The 20,612-nt window shown below is 38.9% G+C and overlaps 2 protein-coding genes across 3 annotated transcripts in view; one reads left to right on the top strand and one right to left on the bottom strand.

Moving 5' to 3' along the window:
- Positions 1-4,271, top strand: part of LOC103155026 (tissue factor) — a 15,507-nt gene extending 11,236 nt beyond the window's left edge. For both annotated transcript variants that reach the window (XM_007576549.2, XM_007576550.2), the window contains exons 4-6: positions 1,951-2,132; positions 2,259-2,424; positions 3,490-4,271. In XM_007576549.2, coding sequence (XP_007576611.1) covers positions 1,951-2,132; positions 2,259-2,424; positions 3,490-3,635 — 494 coding nt within the window. In that variant the 3' untranslated portion in view covers positions 3,636-4,271. The remainder of the gene's footprint in view (positions 1-1,950; positions 2,133-2,258; positions 2,425-3,489) is intronic.
- A 3,682-nt stretch (positions 4,272-7,953) lies between these two features.
- The window catches only part of abcd3a (ATP-binding cassette, sub-family D (ALD), member 3a), a 40,563-nt gene continuing 27,904 nt past the window's right edge, over positions 7,954-20,612 (bottom strand). Inside the window, exons 14-23 of the mRNA XM_007576548.2 lie at positions 20,255-20,346; positions 20,086-20,158; positions 19,929-19,992; positions 15,832-15,909; positions 13,968-14,033; positions 13,072-13,161; positions 12,872-12,991; positions 12,654-12,758; positions 9,187-9,243; positions 7,954-8,951 (exon numbers count right to left, since the gene is read on the bottom strand). Of these exons, the coding sequence (XP_007576610.1) occupies positions 8,874-8,951; positions 9,187-9,243; positions 12,654-12,758; positions 12,872-12,991; positions 13,072-13,161; positions 13,968-14,033; positions 15,832-15,909; positions 19,929-19,992; positions 20,086-20,158; positions 20,255-20,346 (823 nt within the window). The 3' untranslated portion in view covers positions 7,954-8,873. The remainder of the gene's footprint in view (positions 8,952-9,186; positions 9,244-12,653; positions 12,759-12,871; positions 12,992-13,071; positions 13,162-13,967; positions 14,034-15,831; positions 15,910-19,928; positions 19,993-20,085; positions 20,159-20,254; positions 20,347-20,612) is intronic.

Genomic DNA, 20,612 nt, shown 5'->3' with positions numbered 1-20,612 from the left:
CTCATCTTGTGAAATATCTGAAGTTTTATATCTTTTTCTTTAGTACAGAAATGCACCACAAACCTATGATATAAATAGAAACTTTCCGTAAGTAGGAAACAACTAAAAATACATCCAAACTATTTGGATTATTTCTGAGTTATTATTGCAGGGTAATGAGTCATCTGACAGTTTTGATCGTGTCTCTATTGTGTTTGTAGTCTGAATGGTTTAAAGGGCCGTTTTAATGTGCAGTTCTGTCACACTCTTACATAAACAGAGATGCAGTGAATAAATCGATTTTTAATCAGTTTTTTTGCACCAAACAGTTAAGAATAAACACTGAGTCTCTTTAAATGTGTATATATTTGAACATTTTAAACTGACATTTGTTTGTATACAAAACAAACCAGCAAATATTACATATTGCGATTGAACGCAAAACTTATTGTGAGAATGCAAAAAAAAATGTTTCCCCATGTCCTCTAGAGAGGGCCGTAGAACCAAAACCTTGTTTTGGTTCAGGGAGTTTATCATGCAAAAGACACAGTAGATGTCTTTCTGCTGCTCTTTCTTCAGATTTGTAGTATTCATAGTTAATAGTTTTTCTGTCAACAAATTCACTAAAATGACCCAGTGCCTCGGATTGAATTACACACAGCTGTTTTTACCGTTTTACCATATAACGGGGGCTGAATACAAATATGCACCATGTTTTTATTTGTAAACCAAATTGAAACTCTGCATCCATTACCTTGTGCCTCACATTCCCTAGACATTACAGGTAAGAGCAGATTCCACAGTAACACTTGGAACCAGAACAGATGAATGAATCTTTGGAGTCGGCCTCCAACAGAGACTTATGCTGATATCCAGGGGAACACAGACAACAGAGAAAGAGCAGTTCTTTGCATGGAGACAGTTTTGTTGCTTTGTTGAAGCAATTTGTACCTAAAGGAGAGTTTGAGCCTGTTTTTTTTTATTTATATCTTGTCTCCATCTTTCTCTCTCTCCTTCCCTTTTCTTTTCCTTATTCAGTCCATTTTCATACAAGGCCAAAGGACACAATCTTCTGTCCAGCTTAAGCTTAGCTCTGGGCACATGGTTGAGTTTTAAGAGTCCTTGTTCCAAAGTGGGGGCTCATCGGAGTCTGGACATCATCTCAGTCTCCGACACTTGATCAAGCCAGGCGTCTTTTCTACATCTCCTCCTCATCTGCCTTATTGCAACACAATTGTGGTTCCACTGACTTTTCTCTTCCAATTTTTCTTGGAGGAAAAATAATTTTGAAGTTATTGTTCAGTTTTCATGTCATTTTGTCATAGTTCGTTTATCTGATTTGGGGTAATGCAGCTGTTGGGCTATTTGTTAAATTCTCAAACTTAACTGAAAAATAAGCATGTCAGTGATTATGGTGTGAAAAGTTTTTTCTTCTGGTGGTTCTGAATTTATTCCTTCAGGAGAAAGATTGAGAAGTTTGACTTATGATTCCAGAGATGCTGGAATTGGTGACTGATTCAAGTAAAATATACAATTTCATTAATAAATTAGTAATTGTTATTAATAATTGTATAAGGCAAACATGGATTTTTTCTCAACAATATAACATTTTTAGAAAATACACAAATGTCTCTGGCTGTAACATGAAAGCAGAGGCATGAAGACTTCTAGGACAGAATGACAGGAAGAGCCCAGTCAGGGTTCAGAAAAGGTTTCATTGTAAGATGAAAAGAAACAACAGTTATGAAAATGTCTTGTGTTTTTAGGCTGATAAAGTTCTAGGTTATAGCTCTAGGCAGATATCAGGTCACTGTTTTTGGCAGTCAGACACATGCAGGCAACACTGGAGAAGCTCCAGGCTCTGCCCTCCCCTAGGTGTGTCTGCCTGTCTGCTCCAGTGAGTTGGCTATGAACTGTTTTTGAATATTTGACTGTCGGTGACAAACCTTCACTCTCCTTTTTCCTTCACAGCTGAGATTGGGAGGCCTACCTTCAACCTGACAGTGCATGAAGACAAAAAGACCGTCACCCTGCATGTGACTGACCCACTCACAGCTGTGTTTAAAGATGATCATCAGCTGAGCATCAGAGACATTTTTTCTGATGAGCTACAGTACAAAGTCTCTTACTGGAAGCAGCAGAGCACTGGCTCAGTGAGTGATGCAACCATCTATGTGAAGATCCTCCACTTGTCGTCTTCAAGGATCACATGTACAATGTACTCTTAAGCCAGGCCACATTTTAGCCTCTATCTAGTCTCTTCTTTTTTTCCTTTTCAGAAAATTCAAACGTTCAGCTCAAGTGTGATAGAGATTACCAATCTAGATAGAGGCGAGAGCTACTGCTTCAAGATCCAGGCCCACATTCCCAGCCGGTCTGAGAACCAGTTTGGACAGCTGAGTGAAACCAAGTGTTCTCATAATGACGAGGAGCCTGTCTTAAAAGGTCACTTCCTCTGACCTCTTCATGTATCACAGTATTTTGTCCCTTTTGTCCCTTCATACTGAAGTTACTGATGGTGTTTCAAAAGACACATTCACACAAGTATCATGTCATGCATTGAAGGTTAAAAGGCAGCATCATCCGTCAGCAAAACAACTTGTGAACAAGAAACAGCCCTAAAGATCCAGCATTGGTGAACTGCTGAATGTGTTCACATTATGTGATTTCACATAATGTGCATCATGATGTATACCTAGTGAAAGATTAAGAGAGACAGTGTCAGGTTTAAAATATATCAGCACCTCTGCCTCCTGAGCCTAAAGGTAACTAACTGTGATGAGTGTCAGAGACCCAACAGCTCTAGATCAGGGAGTTTAACTCATTTACATTTCAGACCACAGAAGGACAACGAATGTCTTAATACATTCTGGTTGTGACAGAATGTATTAAAGTTCTACTTATGTAGATTGTGGAGGGTCATATAAATAGAGGCCCTGAGTTTGAAGCTTTCATTTGTTAGAGGTCATCAAAGCTTCTTGTCATGTCATGATGACCACAGGTACTGGTCAGGTTAATCTTCTGGTCTCTGGCATTAGTATGGACATTAGTTCTCCTGGGTGAAGGTGCAGATTATCTGACTGCACCATTTACAAAATAAATAAAAAAATAAACTAATCCAAAATATAGATTTTGAAGTTTTTTTAAAATAAAGTTACATTTTTTGATAAGGTAAGGTTATTGATCTATTCACAGTGGAAACCAGATGTTGAAATACACTAAATTAGAAGATATACACATTTTTTCTCACTCTCAGAAATTCAGTGAGACCAAAGTTATGTTAGGCCAGTTAGATTCACCAAAAGTATTTCTATTTGCTGAATGTCACGTACTGAGAAAGAATATCCATGTGTTCATCCATCCATGAACAAATGAATGGATGAACACAAGAAAATGCAGGGTAGTGTTGTGGGGAGGCATGCTGGATGCAACACAATGTTTGAAATGCTTTGTGTTTTTGTGTACTGTGAAGAGGAATGATTGATATTTTGTATTTCCTTATGTTTGCAGTGTATTCTCCTGCTGTTATTGCTGGTGGTATTCTCTTCATCCTGCTGGTGGTAGGTCTGATCACCACCATCATTGTGATCTACTGCAGCCAGAAGGGAAAAGCTCTGAAGAGCGGGACAGAAGGATGTCCACTGCAGGATGTTTAAAGTTTCATCCATGTTCCTGGGTTCTGGGCAGAATGGCGGGGCGGGGTGAGGTGTGGGGCGTCCAACCTTCCAATGTCATACACTGGAATGATCCTACTTGAAGTTTCTGTGAAACTGCCTTACACTGTGAGACATTTAAATGGTTGTTCTTTCAGGCTGCAGATAACATGCAGTTTGAATTCATACTGAAACGACTTCACTACAAGATTTTTATGGATCCCTTTCTTTGGTGAGCGGTACAATGGAAATATATATGTTTTCAAATAATTTTCGGAATAATTGAGATGTGGGATTTCTTTCGGGCTCAGTAAAAGTTAATATAAAACTTTATACTAAATGAATGCACTACAAATACTTTATATCTGCTGTTTAATTTATGGAAAGCTCAGTTGGCATCTTAGCGTTTTTGTTGTTAGATGTGTTTATTGTGAAAGGTTTTTAGAATATGAACATTTAAAACATTTTTATGTGATGTTTTAAATAAAACTAATGTTATTTATGTCCAAAGTCCTGGTTTTGTTTCCCATTATACAATTGGAATCCTCATCATTTGTGCAATGCACACACAAACTATGTGGATTCCGATATTCCAGTTTTATGTAAACCAATAAAGCACAAGATTTTTCAAGACAGTTAGCCTCGAAATGTCTGTTTAGACCCTCACTGGCATTCTGACGTGCATTTTAAACATCCTTAAATATTTTCATCATTAAGGAACAGCCACTACTCCGGCCAACATTGCCACCTCATGAGATGGTAATGTTGGCAGGAGTAGTGGGACCTCTGAGATGCCTTTTTGTTATCTGGTCACAAATTCATTTCACCTTTTATTTACTATAAAACTGACATGCATCCATCCATTGTCTTCCTCTTATCTGAGATCAGGTCCCACAGCAACAGATCCAAGTGGGAATCTCAGACTTTTCTTTCCATTGTCTGCACATCCTTGCAAAACACCTCGGTGGTCTTCATCACATAAACTTCTTCATGCTAAGCTTAACGAACTCATCTTGACTTGTTGTGTGTTGCATTGCCCCATAATGTCCCTCCGTGTCTGTGAGCTTCTGCCGTGTGTCCACACCACATTGGTCATTTCCTGACCCTCTCTTCCATTTCAATACAATCATCATCATTTGTAATGATTAGTTCCTTACATTTATCAAAAATCATCCTTTGATGGTTTCCAGTTTTAACCTTAAATCATTAAAATTTTCTCAACTTTTCTTCTTAAAAAAGTGTTTACATAAAAGACAAATACAATCTCATTGCTTTTATCAAAGTTATATGTCACTGTTAGTTTAAGCTATTTCTTTGCATTTTCGAGTCTTATGGTTGGGTTAGGGTTCCAAAGACTTAGCCTTTCTTCACAGGGCCTATTGAGTTGACAAAGAATTTTATGATTTAGTGTCAAATGCCTTTGAAAAACCTACAAATATACCAATTGACAAAGTTATCAACAAACGGCAGAGAAAAAATATTTCTGGACAAGTTTTTTTTTTTTTTTTCTAAATTCATACTGATGATTGTACAAGTTTATTTATTTTAGTTTTTTATTTATTTTATTATTTTTTTTCTTTACAATTTTTAAGTACTTTAGATAACACAGAAATCAGCTGATAGTGACTGAATAAATTCACATCCCCAGATTTGAACAAAGTTGTTCTTTAGCTACTTTTAAATCTTTGGGTAAAATACCTGTTTTAAGACAAAGAGAGAACATATGTAAAGGTAATAAAAGGAGCAACTTTCTAATGTCATGTTGGCCTTTCTGACCACAGCTACACACAGCATATCGTCTGTTGATGAGGCGGATTACGTCAACGAAGACGACAGTCACTGTGTTCCAGGACTGTTTTCAGTGCACAGATCTGCAGCTCTTCAGAGAGGCGACTACATAAAGAGGGAGTGACCTGGAGAAAACACCTTCTCTGTTCTTGGCTTCATCCCCAAGTGTGCTGATGATGTCACCACCACCATCTGTTATCCAAACCAGAAACCCTGGCTGAAAGCTCAGGTCACCAAGTTCAGCACAGATGAGGGATCAGCACTCAGAGGTGAGGACAGGACTGACTACAGGCATTGTGAGGGCTAAGGCCAAATATGGCCAGAAAACTCCGGATCACTTCACCACCAACAACTCCCAGTGTATGTGGAAGAGCATCAAGTACATCACGGACTACAACGTCAGGGACACCCAATGCCCAAGAGAGGAAGCCGGAGGACTCATGGAAAACCAACGCATGCACAGGGAGAACATGCAAACCCCATGCAGAAAGCTCAGCACAGCTCTGCTGCTTGGCAACAGTGCTACCAACTGCACCACTTTGGCTTTGTGTCCCCCAATAGGTGTAATGTTGCTGTTGATGGGTTTCTGCTGCTGACAGAGCTGGAGGGCTGTGTTGGTCANCTCAGGAGAACCGATCTACACAGGGAGGAGGTAATTAAGCCATTTCATTCCACTGTTTTTTACCTGTGGCACATCTAAACACTGCAGGACAGCAGAGGACTGGAGTTTGACTCCCCTGGTTAAGCCATTTCAAGTCTTATGGTTGACTTCTAAAATCCAAAGACTTGGCCTTTCTCTGAGCCTATTGAGTTGACAAAGAATTTCATGATTTAGTGTCAAATGCCTTTGAAAAACCTACAAATATACCAATTGACAAAGTTATCAACAAACAGCAGAGAAAAAATATTTCTGGACAAGTTTTTTTTTTCTAAATTCATACTGATGATTGTACAAGTTTATTTATTTTAGTTTTTTATTTATTTTATTATTTTTTTTCTTTACAATTTTTAAGTACTTTAGATAACACAGAAATCAGCTGATAGTGACTGAATAAATTCACATCCCCAGATTTGAACAAAGTTGTTCTTTAGCTACTTTTAAATCTTTGGGTAAAATACCTGTTTTAAGACAAAGAGAGAACATATGTAAAGGTAATAAAAGGAGCAACTTTCTAATGTCATGCTGGCCTTTCTGACCACATCTACACACAGCATATCGCCTGTTGATGAGGCGGATTACGTCAACGAAGAAGACAGTCACTGTGTTCCAGGACTGTTTTCAGTGCACAGATCTGCAGCTCTTCAGAGAGGCGACTACATAAAGAGGGAGTGCTGACCTGGAGAAAACACATTCTCTGTTCTTGGCTTCATCCCCAAGTGTGCTGATGATGTCACCACCACCACCCGTTATCCAAACCAGAAACCCTGGCTGAAAGCTCGGGTCACCAAGTTCAGCACAGATGAGGCATCAGCACTCAGAGGTGAGGACAGGACTGACTACAGGCATTGTGAGGGCTAAGGCCAAATATGGCCAGAAAACTCCGGATCACTTCACCACCAACAACTCCCAGTGTATGTGGAAGAGCATCAAGTACATCACGGACTACAACGTCAGGGACACCCAATGCCCAAGAGAGGAAGCCGGAGGACTCATGGAAAACCAACGCATGCACAGGGAGAACATGCAAACCCCATGCAGAAAGCTCAGCACAGCACTGCTGCTTGGCAACAGTGCTACCAACTGCACCACTTTGGCTTTGTGTCCCCCAATAGGTGTAATGTTGCTGTTGATGGGTTTCTGCTGCTGACAGAGCTGGAGGGCTGTGTTGGTCATAGGAGAAAAACTTGCTGGTTATGAAGCAACAAATTTCATAAGCAAATTTGCTTATGAAATTTGCTGCTATTTTACTAAATAAACCCTCATAATAGCTGACTGTTTAATCTCCATAGCAACTTGGCTACGGTCTGCTTTAAAGATCAAACAAGCTCAGAGGGGTTAACTCTACATTATTTTTCTATGTTAGCACATCGGAGATCTAGAATTGTAAGGCAGAGATATCAAGGCAAATATAAAACTCAGTAGCTACTGAGGGCCCCCTGTAGCCTGTTTTAGCCTTTAGCCCCTCAGGGCCCCTATAAATGGTTGAATTGTAACACAGATCATAGATAAACTTTATCATTCATTTATTGAGAATGTCAATACTATTAAATTTGATTTAATGACAGTCCCCTGCTTTTGATGTATTTCATTGTTACAGTATTCAGTTCAGTTCTTGACTTAACTGCAACATATGTACTTTTGATAACATTCTAATTTATTGGGATGATCCTAGTTTACACCTTAGTGTCAAATGTTTTAACACTAAAAAAAACACCAACATTAATTATAAGTAACATTAAGCACATAATTTAACCTCTCTGAGTTAAATCAGAACTTTAAGTCTGGTGGTCTGACTTCTGGTTAACTGTGTTCCTCTGCAGCACAAAAAACTGTTGAATGTGTAAAGAAAAAAAGAAGAAGGGGCATTGAAGATTTGGTTCCTACAGTTTTATACATTTTAAATGCAAAATGAGATTATGACGTAATTATTGTTCATATAAAACCAACAGTACAGTTAAGGCCTCTTTATTCCAAAATAAGGTTATTTATAAAGTACATTAGAGTGAAAAAAACATTTATTATGGGTGTGTATAATCATATAGTGTCATAAGTGTACCTAGTCCCCAGTTATAAAGATCAAGTAAAATTAGCTTGACTTGTGTTTTAGCTCACCGCCAGAGAAATATTTAAACATATAAAAACTGCTTTACGAACCAGGAAGGAGGCCAGTTTAAAAATAAGAAGATTTGTTGTTTCCTGATTGGTCTTTAGACTTCAGCAACCAAAATGGTACTAAGTTATGATCATTAACTGAAGCTGTGTTCAGCACTAAAACTTGGCCTGGATACTTAGTGGAAGTCTATGATTCAGAGAATTTGAAATGAGGCAGGAAAGATGAGCATCAATAAACCAGGAAAGAAACCGTGATCAGTGCCTACAGTGAAATCAAGAGTCATTAACAGGTTCACACCAAAACAGCCTCAGTACTTATAGTATGACAGGAGACCTGGAGAATCTATCATACATTTGGACAAATACTTGATCTTTTCTCAAAGAACGCAGTCTTTTTAAACCTGTCACTGCTGTGAGTTGCAATCTGGTGCACACACAGTCAAAGTTCAGAATAAAGGCTAATACCCACACACCCATCGTCCTTCAAAAACATCTTAAGTAAAAAATTAACATTTTGCAGAATCACAAAGATTAACCCAAACAAAATTTATGTTAAATAGCAAAAAAACAAAAAAACATCTTGCATATTATTTTCTAGCTATAGCTGTGAATTGTGTCTTTAAAGAACCAAGTTAATGGACTGTTTCTAAGAGAACAGTGTGGCCTCTGTCACCTAGCGCTTAGGAGCCAAACTCTACAGTTTCTTCTGTGATGGGCTTGAACTCGTAGTTCCCTCTGCCGTCCATGTGGAGATAGTACTTCACAAAGAGAACAATACAGTAGATTAATTGGAATGAACTGTGTCTGGTTCAACATCAATTCAAGAGCCATGTGGGTCAGACAGTATAGACAGAGGAAACAACACACAATGACTGATCAAAGTTCAACATAGAACATTTCAGCATATAATGATCATCTATAGTGTAGAAGATCATGAAGCACAAAAGGTCTGAACAATTATATAAGGAAGTTTTGAACAGCTTCTGTGATTACCTCATGGTGTTTCCATAGGGACTTTCTGTGGGACACTGTAAACAACGTAATGCCCACCTGTGGGTCAAACAGAACATGTAGAGAAGACTCGTTAAAAATTGGCGTTTATCGCTGCTGATTCTTCATCTGATTTACTCCCTATAAGCATTTGGTGAAAACTCCACCAGAGTGCATCGGCCACGCAGGCCAAAGCTCAAGAGCCATGTGGGCTAATGGGCAGGACAGTTTTCAGAATCTTTAAAGCAAACCAATTTTGTTATAATGTCATTCTGTCATCATCTTGAGAAAAGATCTCAAGCTTGTTTTGTCAGGTTAATGGTTTGATTTACGGTATTAGAACGTTTTGATTTAATCTAAACTGATGCAACAACATCGCATTTGTGTCCAGTGTTCTGCTGCCGAGACTCAGCAGTGGGTATGGAAAGTATTCAGACGTCTTTAAAATTTTCACTCTGTTTCACTGCAGCCATTTGCTAAAATCAAAAGAGTTCATATTTCTCAATGTACACTTTGCATCCCATCTTGACATGAGAAAAATTTTGAAAATTGTGCAATTTTATTAAAGAAAAACTGAAATACCACATGGTCATAAGTATTCAGACCTCTTGCTCAGTATTGAGTAGAAGCACCCTATTGAGCCATGAGTCTTCGTAGGACTCATGGCTGTACCTGAGACAAATGGAAAAGAAGAAGAAGAAAAGAAAGAAAGAAAAGCAAAGACGTCTTTGGAGAATTGCAAGAGCAAAGTTTTATAGTAAAGGCGTATTCTTGTCTTTAATTTATTCAAATAATCTTTGCTCATCCGACCAGGAGCTGTCTCTGACCCTCTCTAAAGTTAGAAACTCCCTGCAATTTGTTTCCAAGATCAAAGGTCATTTGTCCCCTTTATCTAAACAAAGTGGAAGCAGAGACTCTCCTCTACTGGCCTGAACTTCTGCCGTTTTATGGCTTTTCACAGATCAGTGTGAAAGCTGGAACTTCTCCTGATTGTTTCCCAGACAGACAAAAGGCACTTTCAAAAATATCTTAGCAAACAATCTGCTGCAACTACAGGTAACATAAAGGTCAATAGGCCAGAATAAGTTATTAATCTGAAAACTGTAATTAGGCTATTTCAATCAAGGCATGTTAAGTTTTAAAATTAGCATATTTTAAATTTATTTTCTTAACACTCTACTTTAGCAGCCCGACTCGCCTTGGCTTTATTTCGAGTGACCATGTTTCCACAGGTCCGGCTCGGTTTGTAGCAGGGTGACGCCTCCTGGTGGTGAGGGGCCGGGGAAAGGGGGGAGATAGCGCCCCGCCTCCAGGCGCCATGTGCTGTACTTCGTTACTATGGGACCCATTGCAAGTTGTTGTTTTTTGAGACAGAAGAAGAGAAAGCTGAGCTATTGTTTTATAGCCTGATTGTGATTTTTCTGAGACTTCAAGAAAATGCGCGGTGGGAGGAATGCTGCGATGTGGTGAGGAGGACAATTGATCTCTGCTGTCCTTCCCACCTGAGGAAAGCAGGTGGCTCAGAAATCATTACTGATATAAATTTGTTATAAAAGTATTACTGATTGCACTTTATGGCCCAGCTCCGAAGAAGGGACCTAAAAAGTAGAGTCTGCCTCAAAAAAAGGCCGGTGGAAACACTCCCAAAGCGAGCCGAGACCATTAGAGCCAGTGGAAAAGGTGCCAAGCAGTGTCTGGTTTTCTCCACACCTACCGCTTAGAATTAACACCAAAAGGTTCAATCTTCGTCTCATCAGGCCAGAGAATCTTATTCATCATAGTCCGACAGTCTTTCATGTGTTTTTTTTTTGGGGAAAACTCTATGAGGCCTTTCATACGTCTTGCACTGAGGAGAGGCTTCTGTCGGGCCTCTCTGCCATAAAGCCCGACTGCTGGAGGGCTGCAGTGATAGTTGACTTTGTGAAACTTTCTCCCATCTCCCAACTGCATCTCTGGAGCTCAGTCACAGTGATCTTTGGGTTCTTCTTTACCTCTCCCACCAACGTTCTTCTCTCTCGATTGCTCAGTTATGACCAGGTCTAAGAAGAGCTCCGGTCATCCCAAACTTCTTCCACTTAAGGATCATGGAGGCCACTGTGCTCTTAAGAACCTTGAATGACGCAGATTTTTTTTTTTGCACCCTTTGCCAGATCTGTAACCTTGCCACAATTCTGTCTGACTCTCATTTGCTCTGACCTGCACTGTGAGCTGTGAGGTCTTATGTAGACAGGTGTGTGCCATTCCTAATCAAGTCCAATCAGTTTAATTAAACACAGCTGGACTCCAATGAAGGAGTAGAACCATTTCAAAGAGGATCAGAATAAATGGACAGCATGTGACTTAAACATGACTGCCACAGCAAAAGGTCTGATACTTATGACCATGTGATGTTTCAGTTTTTCTTTAATACATTTGCGAAACATTCTGCATTTCTGTTGTTTTCTGTCATGATGGGATGCAGAGTGTACATTCATGAGAAATAATATGAACTTTTTTGATTTTAGAAAATGGCTGCAATGAAACAAAGAGTGAAAAACTTAAAGAGGTCTGAACTCTTTCTGTACTCACTGTATATTTGTATGCAAAATACAACATTTGGAATATAATAGCCAGCAGTCATTACATTCCAAACAGCCTTTTGAAATGAGAAAAATGTACACACTGATCATGATGATATATTTGCAATTTATTGGCCAGGTTTAATTTGATTATAAAGTTAATTCTAGACAGCAACTCATATGTCCCAGCATCAGTTTTAAGGAAAACCAAGTCTTGTTTGGAGATATGCAAATATATCTTATTTACTCTGAAAAAAAGCTTCTTTTTATGAAAAAAAGTTGGATTATTTTAGAACCAAACTTTAGACCTAGTCTAAAATATTTTATTAGTCATTGTTGAAATAAAAATAATTCATGCTGATTGTCATGTGGGGATAAACTCATTATTTTATAGCATACTCTGTTATTTTAACATCTAAATGATCAGCCGTTTGGTGAAAGGCAGTGTACACCACAGACTGGTTGCCAGTACATCACAAGATAAAACAGTTTGCCTGTGGAACAAAACTGGAGTATCAGCTCTGAAACTGGTACTCCAGTAGCAAAGGGCTCGGTAGTACAGTGACATTAGTCCAGAAAGGCCATCATAATGTCCAGAATTATGATGGACATAAAATGGCCTGTGTCTTAAATTGTTTTAGCTGAACTTTTGCACAGCCTGCATATGTAGTGACTCTTGTCATCATTTCAAACAGACAATCCAGCTTGTATTTCTTACTCATGACTTGTGTCTACCATGAACTGTCCAGGTGCTGCACTTGCACATTGATGAGTTCCACCTATGGTGTTCTTCAAATTTTAGGTTACAAATTAACATTAAGATTAAATATGTTTACTGTCTGATTAATCAATTCGGAATGATCCATGTCTGCATTCAGATTGGGTGTCATCCACATCTGTGGGCTGCCCTACCGTTCTGCAGTGGCTGTAGATATAGTCCTCCACATCGACACTCACTGCACTGGTACACTCATCCAGAATAGCAAACTGGGGCTTGTGGTAGAACAGTCTGGCCATCTTCACATTCAGCAAAGCAAAAAAATAAATAAAATAAAATAAAAGAATAAAAATAATAATAATAATAATTTCATAAAGCAGGAAGAAAGGTGTTCAGTATGCCAAGTCCTTACAGCCATTCTCTGCTTTTCCCCTCCACTGAGAACATCCATCCAATCCTGGACTACATCCCAGCTGCCTTCCCTGTCCAGAATGTGACCAAGCTGAACGTTGTCAAGATAATCCTTCAATACCTGGCCAGACAAAGTCAGATCATCATTAAGGACACAGGCAATGACGGTGAAAGTGTATGAAGGAGTGTCCTGTGACCTACCTGATCAGAGATGCCCTTCCTCCGTTGTTCTTCAACAGTGTCTGGATAAATGACTTGATCCCTCAGGGAGCCGAGAGTCATATAGGGTCTCTGTAAGAAAGCCAATCAACTCAAAAACTTCCATCTCAATTCTCTTGGCTTCAGCTGCAGTCTAGTTTCAGATATCATTGGCTCTTTCAGTTATCAACAATTTCTGAGGTTGAATGTCAGATAGCTTCCTGCAAAAAGTATCCAACAACCCAAAGATCTAGTTGCTGATGTGAAAGTCTGAATACACTCAGAGACAGGCTACACAGATATGACCTGTTTGGGAGAATTGACAACCATTGACAGAAACATGGCATTTACTTAAATACGATGCACATGTTTTATGGAGACATGCTTTCCTCATTCTCACAAGAAAAGCTGGAGTCAGTCCACAGTTTCATGAACTAAAGATATAGACCCTGAAGCATGCTCTCCAAGAACATTTTACATTGACTGTGTTTGACAACAAGACACAGTTGTTTTACAGTTCAGTGCATCTACTGTATACCTAGCTTCTTGTGTCTTTTCTATCCTTTTTCCTGTTGTCAGACCATGCTTATTTTGGTTGACTTGACTTTGCTTTTCCTGGTTGGGTTGAATTTCATTTTCAAGTTAAGCCATCTTCAAATGTTTTACACTGTAGTGTAATAGAATTAGAAAACTACAATATATTGAAAAATATACAAATTAAGGGTAACCCTAAGCACATTTCTTGACTTTTTCAGGAGTCAAACAGAAAAATCCACATTTTTCTTCCTGTCTTGAGTCTTGTTTTTACATGCAGGACAATCCATTTGGTCATCTCTTACTCTTCACAAGTTGCATCAATGATGACCTACACAAGAAAAATTGTATTTGAAAAGTTTTACCTGTGGAACATAGAAGAGTTTTCCTCTCTCAGGCTTAGTCAGGTTTCCACCAAACAATGGCCACAACTATGAAAAAAACAAACAAACAAAAAAAAAAACATTAGAAATGAACAAATAGGCACCACATAAGGAGATGCCTCAGCGTTGAGCCATGACTTACTGATCCTTTTGGTCAGTGAAGAAATCCTCATTGTTAATTTCAACCATAAGCTTGATTTTATATTCATTAATAGAAATAAGATATATTTAGTAACATTACAGCATTATTTTGTAACACTGTAAACCTCCCCTCATTATTCTTACCTTCTGTTTTTATATTTTCACCTCTGTGTAAATGTACATGACTCCATTTTGTCTGTCAACTTGCTGCTGTGACACATGAATGTCTCCACTGAGGGACAATAGAAGTTATTTCTATTTTGTTCTATCTCTGATAATACACATTAAAGAGTTTATGACAGTGAAACACAAACACTAAAAACAAAGCTCACTAATTCTTCTGTAGGACATCATTTACCAAGAACCAACTGCTCCAGCAAGAAATGTTAACAATCCCAAACATGCTGTCAGTATTTGTAGTTCACTGACCTAATGGATTAGAATTGATAAATATTACAATAAATCACAGTTCTTAGTATGATTAATTTCATGATCTCTCCTATATCCACTTTCTTCCTGCTCTCCTAACATAATTCTTTGTGGTCTGCTGAGTGACTTGATGCACACAGGTTAAAAAGCTCACAGGGACAAGGCCTGTCATGATAACAAATTTTGCCCCAGAAATAGTGCTATAAGCGATAATATTGTCATTTTGAAACCATTGTTCACTAATAGCCTAAAATGGCAATAATGCAAATATGCCCTCTCAAAGATTAATAAACAAGTTTCTAAAGAACATTTAATGCTGAAACTGGAAAATATTTTAAATATACTAAATACATGAATAACCAATTGATTCATAATAAAGGAATTAGATTGTTAAGTCTGTACGCACACTTGCCCTTCAAAATATATTCGTCATTCGCCTCAAACAGGCTATACTGTTAGGACTTTTGTGGGAATAAAAAGTATAAAACTGAACACACCTGCTCCTTATACACACCTTAGACCTGGTAACACTAACTAGTCACATGACATGTTGGAGGGAAAATGACAAGCAATGCTCAATTTGGACATGTAGGGGTGTACTCACTTTTGTTGCCGGCGGTTTAGACATTAATGGCTGTATACAGAGTTATTTTGGAGGAAGAACAAATTTACACTGTTATATAAGCTGCATACAGATTACTTTTCATTGTGTCAAAGTGTCATTTTGTCAGTGTTGTCCCATGAAAAGATATACTTGAATATCTGCAGAAATGTGAGGGGTGTACTCACTTTTGTGATACACTGTACATGTGTTCCTGCTTCCTCCTCCTGACTAAACTCATAAATAAACTCCTCCATACTGAGCAGCTCTCTGATACCAGAGAGCCGCGGTCCACAGCTAAATGGTAAATGTTGTTTGCAGTTTTCAGTGCTGTACCCTGCTCGATCCTACTAGTACTACCCCTGAAGTAGGTCCAAAAATCTGAGAAGAGCAGGGCTGAGCCGCGCGAGTTTTGCTAATGGAAAACAAATCTGGCTGAGCTGGACTGAGTCTGAACCGGTTAGAGACGAGCTAGTGGAACAGCGTCTTTTAAAGGATTAACCAGGATAATAAACTCCTTGAGATTAAAAATCTATTTTACCGTTATGTCCTGACAGACGGTAGAGGGAAGTTTAAGGATTCTGGGCTGTCTTTTCAAAAATCTGACAGGTAGAGACTTGAGCCCAAAAAGATGCTTAGCTGCGTTACCTGGAGACCCAAACACAACACACTCACCTCTCCGAGCACTCTAAACAAGGAGCTCTTTCCACAGCCATTAGGTCCACAAACAAGAACATTGGTGCCGGACCTCACCTTCAGAACACACAAACACAATTGCTTAGCTTTCTGAAAACACATCCTTACACAATGCACATATTAACCATAAGAAAATGATTTTTGTAAACTTTTCCTGTTTTTTCTCAAGCAAAAAATTTCTATTTTCATCTATTTTGCAAATATTGCAAGTGGTAAGCCTCTCAATCAAGAGTCAAGATGCAGAAGGATGGGTAGGTACAATCCTTTGTTAAATATGCTCCATTTATCTTTTCTATGTAGTTGTGATCTGTAGATATGGTGTCCTCTGTACTGCTGCATTCACATTACAATAAAGGTTGTGGGTCGACTGATAAATATTTGATGCTTTTCACCATTAGGAACTGCCCTTAAAAAGATGTATACATCACTGATTTTTAAACAGGCATAACAATGGACAACACAGTGCTGCAATCTGTAGAGTGGCATGTGGAGCTGCATCACCCAGTTAGCTTTACCTCCATTAGCTTCTCATCAGCATTGCCTCTCTTGCTCTTAATATGTTCTGACATCAATAACTGTGCCCACTTTTACTGCAGAAAATGGACTTGTGCAGCACATGTGATGTCATAAATGCAGCTCATGGTTTGATGAGAAGGAAGGAATGCAGGTAAATCACTGGCACAATGTGAACTGAGCTATGTGCAGTAACCTCTATTCCTCAGTCAGGTGGCTGCATGTTGGAGCAGCACTGCTCCAACATGCAGCCATGGAGCAAAGCAGAGTTCAGCTCTGCTCCGTTTCTAGACTTTGTTCATGCTTTTGATTCAAGCTTAGCATTTTTGGTCAATTATTCCCTTGGGTTTGGAGGCTGTGCAGCTGCTGTGCGCTTACTTTTGGACAGTTATAATGTGTAATTGTGACATCCATCATAATGGGCTCATATACCCAACATCTTTTGTCAGACAAGAGATATAAAGAGGAGCAGCAAAAGCAAAGGAGGTAGATTAACAGTTCTTGCCAACAACTGATGGTGTCATCCAGGAGATGTTACTGTAGAACATCTCACTATTACAATATCTGTATATCTGAGCAACATGTTAAGACATGCTAAGATATGTCTCAACATGTCTTACCATGTTAAGACATGTCATGAGACTGTCATACAGAAACAGTCTTCAGGCAGAGCTCCAATTAGATTATTTGAATTTTGTCCTTGTGACTGGTGTGGTGCAAGAATTAGATAAAATCTGTCTAACAATTTTTTTAGAAACAGCAAAAATATAACAGAGGAAAATGTTAAGTTTGGTAGAAAGAGAACACTCTGAAAGAAAAGCTTGCCTAACCCTAGGGTAACCCTAACCCCATCCCTAACACTTGCATAACTTTTTAACTAATGCAATACTTTTGAATTGTATCCTTCAATCCAGAGAAAAACTGTTCAATTGTGAGCATAGAAAAACACAAAGGCTAATTAAGATGAACAGAACTAACCTAAAACATTTGTCCCAATTGGCCACCCTGAACTTTAAATAATGGTGTCAGCAGGGGTGGAAATTAAAAATGTAAAACAAAAATGAAATCGGCCACTCAAACATTTCACCAGCCTCTGTTTTTCTATTTTGTGTGTAACATTTCCCTGGGTTACAAAACCTGTCAGTACAATCAAATTATGTAAATTATATAAATCATATTATTTATTCTCAACTCTGTTGTACATATGTACCCTACTTCCACTCTGACTTCAGCTGAAATGGCATCACCCTGATGACCAGTCCACCCCTAGACAGGAGTTCAAACTGAAAGCATTTTTTTTTCTACTCAACTTGCCAACCTGCCATGCTGATTTGTACATTGTTCAAATTCACACTCTAATTCATAAATTTACCCACATTTGTCCAAAGGCGGATGCCAGTTTCCACACCTGGGTGTCTGCAATCATTCAGACATTGTTTTCCTGATCCTGGTGAGCTCATTATTTTACTTTTTTTGAGTGTGTTTCAGATTTGATATTGATTGAGAAGACATGTTGGCACCCAAAACTAAACACAATATGAGGCTTTTATCATCTGCTGTTTATGAAACAGAGCTCTGATTCTGGTAAGAGGGCATCACTGTGCTGCAGTTGCCTGACCAGGTTCGAATCCCAACCTGGGGTTGTTCTGCATACTCTCTCCATCTAAAACCCTAGATTAGGTTAGCCTGGCCACAAAAGGAACATCGCCACCTGACAAACACAAAAACTGTTTATGATGACAAACAAATGATTTAGATAGCAATTGGCTGGAAATTACTACCTTAAACACTTATAATTGAGTCAGGACCATCGCTGTCACTCGGCCTGTCACGATAACAAATTTTGCTGGACGATCAATTGTCCCAGAAATTATTGCGTTAAATGATAATATTGTCATTTTGAGACCATTGTTAACTTATAGCATAACAATTGCAAATAAACCCTCCCATGGGTCAATAAAATAATATTGAAAGAACATTTAGTACTGGAACTGGAGGGCCTTTTAAATATAAAAAAAAATTGGGAATGGTGTTGGGGAGGGGGGTATTGCATTAGCCACTGTTCACATTCAGATCCTCCAGTTAATTGCAGAGGGAAGAGGGGGCAGCCCCCCACAAGACGCCTCCCTGGGCGGTTGCCTATGTCACACATACCAGAAACCGCCACTGCACCTCAGTGATCATCAAGAGGCCGGTTCCCAAGCAAGCAAACCAGTATTGGTGCATTTTAGGTACACATATGTTGGTTGTATTGTTTAGTTACTACGGAATTACAACATGTTCAGCCATGGTCATTCAGTTTGAATCTAGAGTGCTCCCAGACTCCAGCTGTCATATTCGGCTTTTAAGCCTGCATTTCCCATGTTTGCTCCTCCTGACCAGGCTTTATGTTGCGCTCTGTTGTCGGAGACCAGGAGCCTGGCAGGTAACTGGAGGCAGCACTGCTCCTTTCTATTCATTTCTATGAAGTTTGCGTGGTGAGGCGACAGACACTTGCCCTCATCCCAATAACGTAATTCGTTCATGTGAAATTTCTAGCTCATACACACAGATATGCATAAGCTGGCCAGCAACGCTACACAAGAAAGCTGAAAATTGTCATTTTCACTATCTGTCCCGTGTGTTGGGTTCAGCCCAAGTGGAGGAAAACTGAGGCTTTTAACTCCCTGTGTGTTTAGCTGTTACCAAGGAAACAAGATAGCAGGGAGTAACTTGTGGCACCGGAGAGAAGCTGTTTTTCATCCAGTCTCTTTGGTAGAAAGAGGGAAAGACACGAGCAATATTATTGCCCTCATTTTATTATCAAACTCATTTTAATTTTTCATGCGATTAACTGATTTATAGTTTATTGCGACAAACCCATCTGTGACTCGTTATGAAAGGTGTGCCTCCTTTCAGAGCGCTCCACCTACCCAAATGTCAGGTGAGATTACGGCTGGAGAAAGACAGATGTTAACCTCAAGTCCAACAGACAGGAGCATTTCATTTAGTTAGATTTTGTTGCAAAAGTTGGATCTCTCTTTTTCTGACTGCTCCGGTTGGATGCTTTGTGCTGCACATGTTACACACTCCATCTTCTGTGTAATGTTGCACGCTTCAGGGTTTCCACCTGTGTATTATAAGTCTAGCTGGCTGCCAGGCTTTACTTGACCAAGCTAAGTGTTGCTACAATGCTTTCAACATGCGCCATATCAAATGTTTTGTCTACTTCCAGTCAGGCAGAGATGCTGGGCAGGTTTTCTAGGGGAAACCCTTCACTCTTTCAGATAACAGACAACACATCTGCTCTGAACAGAGCAGGAAGCAGGAGTTGAGTGTGAAAACAGAACTCCTTTATGAGTCCAACTCTGTTATCTGGATCATCAGGTCAACCTCAATACTTCTTATTTAAGTTGGCCTGTTAGAGCTAAGATATTATCATGTTGCTTTATTTTACCACTAAACCCTTCAATATTTCTTAAAAATAAAGGGACAATTTTAATCAATGGATTGTGTGGTTACTCTGTGGTTGGTGTTCATTTCAGCTGCTGAGCAGCAGAAATGAACACATTTACATACTCTACCTCAAACGTGAGGTCTCTGATCAGTAGGTCTCCGTTTGGTGTCGCCAGTGGAGTATGGTCAAATCTGCAAAATGTCACAAAGAAGAAAATACATTTTACCAAGAAAGGCAAAAAGAACCACCAAAGATGTCTTTTTCTATTTAAGAGGAAGAATTACTTAATGATGTTGTCTCTGTTAATGATCTGACCACTTCCAGGGACCAGGATGGTTTTCTCTGCAGTCTCTGTTTCTACAGTGTATGCAAAAATATAACCATTGGTTTAGAAAAGACGGCGTTGGTCAGAAGAAATGACGACCAGTGAAAATGACAGATTTCTGTGTGTACCCCTCTCCTGCAAGGAAACCATGGTGCGTTCATATTTGCCAGTGTTGAGCTCCTTTAAAACTGTCATCAGTTCAGTGATTCGAGCTGTGAACCTAAGTGGAACACACACCAAAAATATTTTGTCTTCAAGGTATACATCCACTATACTTAGCTATTCCTCAGAAAATGTGGATATTTATATTCAATATTTTCTGAATATAATTCAGAAAATATTGAATTATTTTCAGTAATTCAATAATACTTCTCAAATACTGAAACAATATTTCAGAAATATTAATATTTCAGTATTTCTGAAATACTTTTGGTATTTCAGAAAGTAAAACCCATATTCTATAGATTCATTACATATTGTGTGTGT

The sequence above is a fragment of the Poecilia formosa genome, unplaced genomic scaffold (assembly GCF_000485575.1).
Source record: "Poecilia formosa unplaced genomic scaffold, Poecilia_formosa-5.1.2 Scaffold410, whole genome shotgun sequence".
NCBI lineage: Eukaryota > Metazoa > Chordata > Actinopteri > Cyprinodontiformes > Poeciliidae > Poecilia > Poecilia formosa.
The sequence above is the reverse complement of the archived record's forward strand: the minus strand, read 5'-3'. Positions and strand labels throughout refer to the sequence as shown.